We start from the raw sequence: 11887 nt of genomic DNA on the forward strand, positions 1-11887 counted from the left end.
GGTCCCTGGGGCTGAGGTGCCCCCCGGTCGCCAACTGGGGGAGGTCCCTGGGGCTCGGGGAGGTCCCTGGGGCTGAGGTGCCCCCCAGTCCCCACCTGGGGGGGTCCCTGGGGCTGAGGTGCACCCTGATCCCCACCTGGAGGGGGTCCCTGGGGCTGAGGGGCGTCCTTGGGACTGAGGTGCCCCCAGGACTCAGCTGGAGGGGGGGTTCCCGAGGCCCAGACTGAGGGGAGGGGGTCCCTGGGGCTGAGGTGCCCCCTGGCCCCCAACTGGGGGGAGTCCCTGGGACTCGAGGAGGTCCCTGGGGCTCAGGTTGCCCCCAGTCTGCAATTGGGGGGGGAGTCCTGGGGCTGAGGGGGGTCCCTGGGGCTGAGGTGCCCTCTGGTCCCCAACTAGAGGGTGTCCCTGGGGCTGAGGGGCGTCCCTGGGGCTGGGGTGCCCCCAGGGCCCAGGCCGAGGGGGGTTCCCGAGGCCCAGACTGAGGGGAGGGGGCCCCAGGCTGAGGTGCTGTCTCCCCGCAGGATGAGGTGCTGCGGCCCTTGCCGGCGGCTCACACGGCGCGGGAGGCAGCCCGCAACGGCATGCGGTTTTACGCCGGCCTGCAGGCCGAGGACGGGCACTGGGCCGGCGATTACGGCGGGCCGCTCTTCCTGCTCCCAGGTCGGTCGCGGCGGGGTGCTCGGCGCTGCCGCCCGCTGCTGGGTGACCCCTCAGCTTTGCCTCGCGGCGAGGAGGAGCCCCCAGGTGCTCCGGGCCTGCTCTGCTCAGCGTTGCTCGGCCTCGCAAGCTGGGGGCAGGACGTGGCCTAACGGGAGGCCCTTCCCTCCGCCGAGGCGGGAAGGGGCGAATTGGCCGTGGCTTGGCACATTTAGCGTGTTGCTACATCCCAGCATGTCTCTGCCTTGTCGGCAGAAGTGTCACCGCTGAGCACGGGGGCGGCTCCCTGTCACGTCTTGGTGCAGCGTGCCAAGGCCCTGGGCTGTGCTGGCTGGAGAGGGCGCGCTCTTCTCAGCTGGGTAAACACCCTGCGTTGGATGTGGTGAGAGAGTCTGCCTGATCTTCCAGGTCTCCTCATCACTTGCCACACTGCTAAGATCCAGCTGCCGGAAGGGTTTCGGGAAGAGATGGTGCGCTACCTGCGCTCTGTGCAGCTCCCGGACGGCGGCTGGGGCTTGTGAGTAGCAGAGAGATGTCTTTTGTGGTGGTGTCTCCAAGTGGAGCTGCCGCCAAATCTGCCTGGGCTTGGGGAGCGGGAGGTGGCAGCTATGACACCTCTGGGTGGCTGCCAGACTGCTTGGGGAGGACTCCAGGGTTGTGCCTTGCCACAGAGCCCACTGGAGCCGAGAGCCTGGCTGCATCTCCTCCTTGGCGCTATCCCAAAGCGTAACGTGTTTCAGGGCAGTGCGGAGTAAAAATGTTTCTACCTGGGTTGGGTCTTTTTTTTCTACAGTCATCCCTAGCATCCCATTTTGCCCTGGCAGAGAAAGCCCTGTGCAGTGGGTTGTGTCTGATGGCTGTCCTGTGTGTGTGCTTGTGACAGGCATGTGGAAGACAAATCGACAGTGTTCGGCACAGCGCTCAACTACACAGCCCTGAGGATCCTGGGGGTTGGGCCGGATGACCCTGATGTTGTGCGGGCCCGTGTCAACCTGCACAGCAAAGGTCAGCTCTGCTGCCTGGTACAGCAGCCGTGGGGCCGGGACACCGGTGAGAGGGGTTTGGCCGGCCCCGAGGGCTGAGTGGAGCGTGGGGGGCTGCCAGGCAGTGGAGGAGCTGATGCGCTTGCTCGCCCTTGATGGCACCTGCATTTCAGGTTAAGCCTGAGGAAGCATGTTTTGTTTCCGGGCTATGGTCTGCTTGCTGTTTTTTTGGCATGTGTCCCAGCCCCAGCGGCACGCTCTGAAACGTGGGGAGAAGTAGATCCTGCGATGTGGGAGAAAGCAGGGAACTGGCGTGGTTGCATTAGCCCCGAGAGCTAATATCCCTCTCTGCAGGAGGTGCTGTGGGAATCCCTTCGTGGGGGAAGTTTTGGCTGGCTGTGTTGAACGTTTACAGCTGGGAGGGAATGAACACGCTTCTCCCAGAGATGTGGTATGTGCTGCCTTTGGTGTGGAAGTGGGGAGTGTTGTCAGTCCTGCTGTCAGCCTTGGCCCCCAAGCTCTCCCAAGCGTTGGTGTTTACGGGGCTCACCCCGCCTGCAGCCGGGGCTGCTCCGGCCACTTGTGAGCTGGGAGACCAGCAGCAAGGCCAGACAGCGGGTGGACAGGACTGAACGCTGCACTGAAGTGATATGCTGGAGCTTGGCCCTGTTAGCTTTACCCATAGGGACCTTGATATATCCATCAGCTCTCTGCTACCACTATCTTCTGCTCTCATGGTCAACCAGACCTGGGCCCCAGCAGGACAGAGCTTATTGTGTGTAAGGCTGTCAGCTCTAACCCCCACACTCGTGGTCGCTCAGAGGGTCCTGAGCAGCTCCTTGGTGTCAGAGAGGGAAAGAGTATGATGAATGTTTTCCCCTGGGAGAAATCGGAGGGTGCCCAGTGCCAAGGGCTGCTTGAGCTTTGTCATCGGATGCGTTCAGTTCAGTTCAAGACTGCACTGGGAGGAGAGGTGTCCCCGGTCCGACTTCTCTGCCTCCTCTCTGAGCTCAGGGTCCTCCCTGCCCTGCCTGAGTTTGCCCAAGAAAGGTCTCTGCTGGCCCTGGTGGGGAGGGAGCAGCCTTGCTGAGGAGGGTCTGTGTGGGGCCAGGCTGCATGGACGTTCCCTTCTGTCCTTTGCAGCTGTACTGGCAGCAAAGGGCCTGGTGCAGGGGATAGGGACCCCACCCCGCTCCAGGCGTCCCCCTGCCAGCACATCATCTCTCCATGCCTCCCTTGGCCCTCCCTATCGCTCATGCTAGTACCTTCTCTGTTGTGAACAGGCTGCTCCCTACGTGGTTCCCAGCCCACCCGTCCCGGCTCTGGTGTCACTGCCGCCAGGTTTACCTCCCCATGAGCTACTGTTACGCCAAGCGTCTGTCAGCAGAAGAGGATGAGCTCATACAGAGCTTGCGGCAGGTAAGCAGGTGACCCTGGTGGGGCTCCCCAACAAGGACACGTGGCTCCCTGACCTGCCGCTGTGCCAGCCATGTCCTTGGGGCCAGCCTCTGGGTCGCAAAGTGACAGCTCTTGCCTGCGCAGGGACAGTGGTCTCTCTGTCCAGGTAGCAAAGCCAGCTGTCTGCAATAAGCTGCCTCGGGGTGTTTGCTTGCACCTGCCAGGCTGATGCCTTGTGTTCTCCCATGCCAGGAGCTGTACGTGCAGGACTACGCCAGCATAGACTGGCCAGCCCAGAGGAACAACGTGGCCGCCTGCGATGTGTACACCCCGCACAGCTGGCTTCTGGGGGTGGCTTATGGTGAGTGCAGCGGTGGCTGGGGCGGGAGGGCTCTTGCCATGTTACTGCCCTTGCACAAGCTGGTGATGGAGCTGAGGCTGCTTTGTACCATGGGGGCTCTCTAAGGTCTACTGCCAGCTACCAGTGCACGTCCTGGATCCAGAACGGAAACTCTGATCATGTGATCCACAAGCTTCTGCCTCCGTGAGATCTGCGGGGCCTTGTGTCCGGCTCCTCTTGCTTCTTTGGGGCAGAATAATCCCCATATTTCCCTCAAATAGTCGTGGTGTGAGCAGTGGCACAGCCAACCACACCAAGTGGCTCTGACCGCACAAAGCAGGTTTTTTTTACTACGTGTCCCTTTCTTCTCCTGCAGCCATCATGAATGTGTACGAAGCCAACCACAGCACCTCCCTGCGGCAGCGGGCTGTGGCAGAGCTGTACGACCACATCAAAGCTGATGACAGATTCACCAAGTGCATCAGCATTGGCCCGGTAGGCTACTTGCTAATGACCCTTTAAAAGCCCTTCCCTTGGCTCTATTTCTTCTTGTGCCCTTGAGGGACTAGGCTGGGGTCCCCTAGCCCTTCACAGTGTGACCTGCAACCATAACCAACGGATCTTGCTCAGGCACAACTGCTGCTGCTCCTAATGCTAAAGAGCTCACAGCTAACAGGGCACTGGAGATGCAGCGGACATGGGGGCAGCTGTGGTCCCTGATGAGGGGCACCTTTCCCCATGTCCAGGGAAATGACCTGGGGGGAAGCCCTGGGATAATCTCGTGGCTGAGCTGGGCGGAGTGCCACACTTAGGGTGACCCAATGGATTGAGCCGTTGGGACAAAGCCTGGGACCTTTACAGGGCTATGTGCTGGGTGGGAGTGATGTACATCTCTGGGGCTGGAGGATGCTGTCTCCAGGGCAGTGATGATACTGCTCTCTTGGCAGATTTCCAAGACCATCAATATGCTGGTTCGCTGGTTCGTGGATGGGGAGAACTCCCCAGCTTTTCAGGAGCATGTCTCCAGGATCCCGGATTATCTCTGGTAAGGGCTGAGCACGGCCCACCTGGCACAGCACGGGGTTCTGATCCATTTGCGTGAGCACACTGTGGCTTCCAGCCCCCTTCCCAGCACTCTCGCTGTGCCTGCGCTGCAGCACTGTGCTCTCTTCTCCCACAGGCTGGGCCTCGACGGCATGAAGATGCAGGTGAAGTGCTGTGGGATTTCGGCTGTGACTGAGAGGGACCCAGGCGTGCCGTGGCAGCTCGTGGGATGGGATAGCTTGCTTATGCTGGGGCTAAGGTCCCAACAGCTCACCTTGCCTGTCTCACTGCCACTTCCCCTGTGTCCCCCTGTGCCAGCAGTGGACAGTGTCTGTCCTGCTGGTCTGCCTCTCTGTGTCTGGCTGTCCGCCGAGGGGCAGCTTGAGGCCTCTGTCCCCTTCATTCCCACAGGCTCTGGGAGAGGAGAAGGAGGAAGACACAATGACGCAGGCCCCTGCCCCTCTGCTCAGATGCTGCATGTGCGCACAGCCATACTTCTCCTGGCCATTGCCTCCCTCTGCTCCTCATCCCTGGCTGCCTCTCCTGTCCTGGCTGTGCCTGGCACAGGCTGTGCTGGCAGTCTGATTTCCTATCCCCTTGCCATCCTTGTGCTGCTGTGTCTGTCCCCTCTGTGCCTGTGCATCAGCCATGGTGCTGCACAACCTGGAACTGAGACGCAAGGGGGAGGGAGCTCATGGGGGGTAATGCAGGAGGGAGGTGCTGCCCCAGAGACCCCATGGCTGGGACAGGCTGCCCTCTTGCCACAGGCAGCTGCCTCTCACTGCCTACTCTCTCTTCCAGGGGACAAATGGATCCCAGCTCTGGGATACTGCCTTTGCCGTCCAAGCCTTTCTGGAGGTAATGCTCCCTTCAGGGCTGTGTGCTGCCTCAGGAAAGTGGCCTCTCCTGGCCCATCCCCAAATACCAGTGGTTCCAATTGCGCATCCCCTCCGAGCTCTGCTGTGCGGATCCTGGCATCACATTGTACACCAGGGCTGGGTGAACATGCTCCTTCTCAGAGCTGTTGACCTGTTACCTCCACCACCCAGGCCCTAGTGGCACGTAAGGTGCCTAGTGCAGCTGGCGCAGCCCAGCATTGCCAGCGGCTTTCAAAGCAAGAGGCCTTGATGTTGCCGAATGGGTCAGGTTAGGTTTCCCTGTTGCTGCAGCCTGTGGTAAAACCCTGGCTCTTCCTCTGTGCTCTGCTTGGCCCCGGAGCCTGCCCGTCTGGCGGGGAGAGCATGCAGGATCCCCGCTTTGAAGCGCTGGGGTGCTAGCTGTGGTGGGTGTGCTTTTGGGAGGGCGATGTGGTTGCCCAGATAAGTCCCTACCCTGGCCAGGCAAATGCCTCTCTCCAGTACCGGCAACAACAGCTAGTTCAGCTCCAATTGTAGAATCTTCTAGTGGAAACAGTCAGATGGATACGAGCAAAGTATGAATGCAAACCTATGGGAAGAACTATATGAAGGGCAGGAGTTGATTGCACCTAGACCAGCAGGTCAGTGAGATCCCAGTACCTCCTCTTCTACCCAAGGGACATGTGTGTCAGCCACAGCTCCTTGCTGACTGTGTGCCTCCGTTTCCAGGCAGAAGCCCAGAAGATCCCTGAATTCACGTCCTGCCTCCAAAGCGCCCATGAGTTCCTCAGGTTCAGCCAGGTGAGCAGAGCTGGTCAGTGGTGTCTGTTGCGCTGGCTGTGCAGACTGTGTTGTCTTACAGCCCTGTTTAATGCCTCTGCTGCCTTCTGAAGAGCTCTTCTGCAGGGCTGGACTAGCAAAGCACTGGGGACAACCTCTTGTTTCCCGCATCCTTTTTGCTGGGAAACATCAAGGACAGGACCTCTGCAACCTGGAGAGGACCTTGGCTGGCTCTAGGGCGCTCTGCAAAGTCCTGTGGGACATACGGGTTGGCTTCCTTGGGCTAAGAAAAGCTGGGAAACAGAGCTCGAGACTCTTTGCCCCTCATCCTGCCCAGTGACCACGTTTGAGATATTCTGCTGGGAAATCTGGCTTCCTTGGCTAGTAACCACATGGGCTCAGCTCCTGCTGTCGAGGCTTGTGGGGTCACGGGTGGCTTGACAACAGATGCAGCTATAGGTCTTGCTTATGGTGCTGGCAAAAGGAGCATTGAAAGTGGATGGCTTCCTGGTGGGAAAGCAATGAAGAGGGGACAGGATTTACTCAGAGAATATCAGGCCCAAAGGTGATTTCTCGCTGCTCCAGAGCCAGCCTTTGGTCTTGGCTGCCTCCCTCAGTAAAGGGTGGATGGTGCTCAGGCCCATAGAGCTCTGTTCTTGCCATGGTTTTAGCACGTCTCTGCTGCCAGCCATCTCTGGCCTGCCTTCACTGTTGCTCTTGTCCTCTGCAGATCCCAGAGAACCCACCCGACTACCAGAAATATTATCGCCATATGAACAAGGTACAACAGCTGGAGCTGGCTGCTGTGGGATGAGCGACTGGGGCAGCAATTTGGGCAGAGGGGATGGGACTGAGGGGCAGTGACTTCCTCTGTGCAAGGGCCGAGCAAGTCTGGGGGAAGCTGCTGAGCCCTCCTGACCCTTCCCCAGGGTGGCTTCCCCTTCAGCACCCGGGACTGTGGCTGGATCGTGGCTGACTGCACGGCAGAGGGGCTGAAGTCGGTGATGCTGCTGCAGGAGAAGTGCCCCTTCATAACCAAGCTCGTCCCCTCTGAGCGCCTCTTTGACGCCGTGAACGTGGTAAGTGCTGCAAAAACTGGGGCTGCAAGAAGTGCAGATAGCTAAACTGAGCTAAAATAGGAGAAGGCAAGGCCTGATGAGTTGTTAGGCCTGGTATTGGGTAAGCCGGTACAAGGCCTGTGGCCTGCTAATAGCAGTGGTGACACCATATTTACTGTGATACAAGTCTCTGGAGTGATGGTCCAGATTGGATGTGCCTATGACTGGGTTGGGATGTGGATTATTTGCCAGCCTTATGGGCTTGACTCTGTCCTCACACCCGGCTCGGGGGTGGATTGGGTTGGCGCTGGCTGTGGGCCAGTCCAGTCCCCACTCTCTGCTTGTCCGGGCAGTTGCTGAGCATGAGAAACTCCGATGGAGGCTTTGCCACATATGAAACCAAGCGAGGAGGTCACTTACTGGAGCTGCTGAACCCCTCGGAGGTGTTTGGTAAGGGGAGCTGTGTGGGGCTGGTTGTCCCGCCCGCTGCAAAGGGGGTTGGCCCTGCCGTGCCCGGCAGGTGCCTGGCTTTGCCCCAGGTCCCTCTGCAGGGTGAGCGTGCACTGGGGCCAGGGAAGGGGTTGGCAGTGTGCTGCCGGTTGTTGCATTGCTGTCCTCCTCCCCCTGGCAGGTGACATCATGATTGACTACACCTACGTGGAGTGCACGTCGGCTGTCATGCAGGCGCTCAGACACTTTCACGAGGTGTTCCCTGAGCACAGAGCCCCCGAGATCAGGTGAGACACTCGGAGGAGAGTGGGGCAGGGGGGAGACAGGCTGCAGTGACCCATGCTGCCTGCCACGGCCCCCGTTGTCACAGGCCCTGTTGAGCCTTGTCAGGGGCCTCTGTGTTGGCGTGGAGCCGCCCTTGGCACATTCAAGGCTGGGATGCTGCTGACATCTCCAAACCAGAGCCTCCCATAAGAGGCTGGGGCCTAGCCTGGCTCAAGGAGCAGGGCACAGGCCACTTGTCTTGATGGCATGAGGCGGGGGGAACTGGTGAAGAAACTGCCTGTCTCTTCGCTTAGCAGTTGCCTCGATCTGGCAGCCAGTTGCCAGCTGAGTTTCCTGTCATGTGCCAGCTCGTGGCAGAAAAGCATCCAAATGGTGCATGATTTGACTGTGAGATCCTGTCGGGTCCCCCCTGGGGACCGTGGGGCTGCCTGTCTGCTCTCTCTTGCCTCTTGGGCCATCTTATAATGGGGGCCCACCAAATCCTCAGAGGGACCGACAGCTGCACAGGCAGCTTGGGCTGCTTTTGAAGCAGGCATCTTTCTCCTGACCAGAGAGACTCTGCAGAAGGGCCTGGACTTCTGTCGGAGGACGCAGCGAGCCGACGGGTCGTGGGAAGGGTAAGCAGTGCTCCCAGGGCCTAGCTTTCCCCCAGCAGCCCCAGGTCAAGAGGGACCATGGAGGCAAGTGCTCCTGGCTGGCAGGATGTGTGGGAAGGGCAAGTGGGGGCCGATTCCTCCCCCTTCAGCTGCTGCGTGCTTCGTGCTCCTGTCCTCTCCCTCCAGCCCAGATGGAGCAGGCACCTCGCATGCCGCACAAGGCCTGGGCAATCCCTGGGGGCTGGTGCAGCTCCACCTCCTCTGGTGCCTGAGCGACTGCTGCCTCCTGAGCGAGCTGGGAGCAGTCCTGGTGGGACTGGACGTGGTTGTGCCTTAGCAAACATGGACTGCAGGGTCCGGTGCCTCTGCCTAGCTCTGCGCTTGCTCTGACCACAGCAGCGTGGCAGCCTGCGTCTACCCTGGGCTGTGCAAACCTGACACTACTGCTCTCCCCTCCCTCCTAGGAGCTGGGGGGTTTGTTTCACCTACGGCACCTGGTTTGGCCTGGAGGCGTTTGCCAGTATGCAGCACACGTACCGCAACGGGTGAGTGAGGGGCAGTATGGTTCCCCTGCCCCTCTCTCTTGGCAGAGGCAGGACCATGTGGTGGGGCTGAGCTGATCTCCTGGCTGGCCCAAGCTCTCCTCCTCCCAAATTTTGTGCCTGTGATACGACCAGGGCACTCGCTGCCTGAGGCTCAAACTCTCTCGGGCAGCCCCCCCACCATGGGCATGGTAGAGCATGGCTCCCATCTGTGACTGGGGTGCGCGGGCGCAAACTCTCCTTGGCCCCTAGCCCCACCTGATTCTCTGCCCCATCGTTGCAGGGCTGCGTGCAGAGAGGTGGCCCGGGCCTGCCAGTTCCTGCTCTCCAAGCAGATGGCGGATGGTGGCTGGGGAGAAGACTTTGAGTCATGCGAGCAGCGCGTGTATGTGCAGAGTGCCACGTCGCAGGTCCACAATACGTGCTGGGCCCTGCTGGGGCTCATGGCTGTCAGGTAGGAGCAGCCCTCGCCTCTTCAGGCACTGCGTGGCCTGGAGTTCCCGGTGAGATAGGAAATGCAGGCCAAGTTATAGGGAAGAGCTGGCATGAGCCCTGGGCCCAGCCGTGTGCCATATGACATTTCCTGAAAGATGCTGTCGATCACAAGCCTGCTGCGGTGAGGGACTGGCTGGAGCTGTGATCCACGGGCTGGTGAGGTTCTTGATGCCTGGGGGAAGGGTGGCCTGTGCAAAGCAGGAGTCTGGGTCACAACCTCAAGCCTCAGGCCTGGGACAGTTTTGCCATATTTATAATGTCTAGTGTCCTAGGGTTGTAAGGGGTCTTCCCAAAGCACTTGGCATGCTGGGGACAAGCATGGGGAGCCTGGAGGTGGCTGAGTTCCCTAAGCATGTGGATGGGGGTACATGGACAGTCCAGATTTGGGAGTGTTTATATCTCTTCTGTGCTTTGCAGGTACCCTGATATTAGCGTGCTGGAAAGGGGCATCAAAAGCTTGATCGATAAACAGCTGCCCAACGGGGACTGGCCTCAGGTATGTAGATCCATTCTTGTCTCTCCAAGGGGTTCCTCTGGTGTTGCAGGTGTCCTGGGCACCGTGCAGCTATTGCAATAGCGCGTTCTCTTATCTGTGAGAGAAGCCAATTGTGGGCTTTGCTGGGGGGGCCCCAGGGAGGAGATGAGCTCGGCCCTATGTCCTGGACACAACTGGCTGCTTGTGGTAGTGAAACAGCAGCCCAAGGCTCACGTGGGGTAGAGGGAAGTGCTTCCAGAGAGGGCGATGCTACAGTGAGGAGCATGGATGAGGGGGTTGCAGTGGGTCCCCTGTCACTCACACCGCCTTGCTGTTTTTCTCTCTCTCTCTCTCTCAGGAGAACATTGCTGGAGTGTTCAACAAGTCATGCGCCGTCAGCTACACTTCCTACCGCAATGTCTTCCCCATCTGGACGCTGGGGCGTTTCTCCCGGCTGCATCCCAGCAGCCCTCTCGCTGGGCAACTGCAGCCCAGATCTTCCTCTGGGGCAGGGAAAACCCCAGAGGAGGCCTTGTCCGCCTGAGCCCGGGCCATTGCGGACACTGTGGCCTCCAAATTGTCTCTGCTATTGCCTGCCGCGTGGGGGCACAGGGCTATTTCCTCCTGCAGGATCTCAATGCTGGTCTTACCGCAGCCCTGGACCACTGCCTCTCCCAGGGAGGAGAGTGCTGCCATGGTGCCGCTGGGTCCCTGTTCGCTTTCTGTTGACCCTTTTCTAAGACTCAGCTTTTTGAAAGACTCTCTCTGGGTATATCCTCCCCCACAGGACATGCATCAGGGTGCCTTTTTGGATCAAACTATGATCTGCAAAGAGAAAGCTGCCCAGCTATATTGTATTAGACATCTAGACAGACTTGATCTCTCATCCTGGGTAGAGCAAAGCTGTCTTTATTTTCCCCTTGTGCTGTCCCGGCTCTCTCAGGTTGTCTGTCTGCAGCAAGAGTGTGGGATTTGGGGTTTTCCCTGTGCCCAGCATTGTGATGGGGTACGCTATACACCCTGCTGAACCAGCCTCCGCTGTGTGAGTGCGAAAAACTGCCTTTGAAGTGCTCTCTGCTCTGGAGCCGTCACTGGGAGGGGAAGAGCATCTGTCCCCCCAGCTGGTTAGGAAAGAGGAGTGCTTCACCTGTTTTTCCCAGTGGTACCTGGCTTCCCAGAGCCTCGCAGGGGAAGTTGCCAGCATTGTTCCCGCTTTGAAAAAACCAGACAGAAAAACTGAGGCAGAAAGCACTGAGGTGTCAGGGACGAAGCCTGGGTCTCCTGGGCTCCAGCCTTCCCCCAGCGCAGCGGGCACGCTAGTTTTCTAGCGGGGATGAGTTGCACTGGAGGCCATTTGTGCCTTCTGGCACCCTCCGTCACGGGGAGAGGAGGGGATGCCTCTGGGCAGTGGTGTGTTGGGGCATTTCCTTTTTGTCATCGGAGCTGGAAGTCATGCTGAGTGAAAGGTTAATAAATTACTAATGGCGTTGCTTGTGGTATGTAGCTGTATGCTGGTCTCCTTGGCCTGCCCTGGTGTGTGTCCCAGGCAGCAGGGAGCTTGTCCAGCAACGGCCTGTAGCCTGATTTGGGTCACCAGTCTGTTTTTTCCAGCCTCTTAGTAGCTGCTCTGCCCTCCCACGTATCCCTTGCTGTTTGGTGTGGTCTCCAGGCTTGCTAAGAATATGCTCCATCCTCTTGCCCTTGTTAAATTGAAAAGCTTATTCAAGCAAACTCAACTTGGGCTGTTTTGACAGCCTTGTTTGCCTTTTTCAAATTCTGGGCTCCTTTAAACCTCTCTGTGATAATACTGTGCATTTAAAGCACCTCAATGTTCTCCATCAAAAACAGGAAGATATTTTTAAGTCATCATAGGAAAACTTGCTAAAACCAGTGTCCTTTCATATATTATTGCAAGTGTTTTTTTTGT

General features: G+C 58.8%; 2 protein-coding genes across 2 annotated transcripts in view; both read left to right on the plus strand.

The window, feature by feature from the left end:
- LOC112975119 (protein S100-B-like) overlaps positions 1-526 on the plus strand; it is a 2496-nt gene extending 1970 nt beyond the window's left edge. The window contains exon 3 of the mRNA XM_026084828.1: positions 522-526. Coding sequence (XP_025940613.1) covers positions 522-526 — 5 coding nt within the window. The remainder of the gene's footprint in view (positions 1-521) is intronic.
- LSS (lanosterol synthase) lies at positions 527-10602 on the plus strand. Its single transcript, XM_026084829.1, has 20 exons — positions 527-660; positions 1066-1174; positions 1541-1662; positions 1995-2091; positions 2924-3059; positions 3291-3399; positions 3755-3873; positions 4326-4423; positions 4559-4586; positions 5224-5280; positions 6009-6080; positions 6790-6840; positions 6989-7138; positions 7471-7567; positions 7749-7854; positions 8404-8469; positions 8913-8993; positions 9274-9444; positions 9903-9981; positions 10319-10602. The coding sequence occupies exons 1-20, from the start codon at positions 582-584 to the stop codon at positions 10502-10504; spliced, it is 2013 nt and encodes a 670-aa protein (XP_025940614.1). The 5' UTR covers positions 527-581; the 3' UTR covers positions 10505-10602.
- Positions 10603-11887: the final 1285 nt, after the last annotated feature.

This window comes from Apteryx rowi, unplaced genomic scaffold (assembly GCF_003343035.1).
Source record: "Apteryx rowi isolate R43461 unplaced genomic scaffold, aptRow1 scaffold_650, whole genome shotgun sequence".
NCBI lineage: Eukaryota > Metazoa > Chordata > Aves > Apterygiformes > Apterygidae > Apteryx > Apteryx rowi.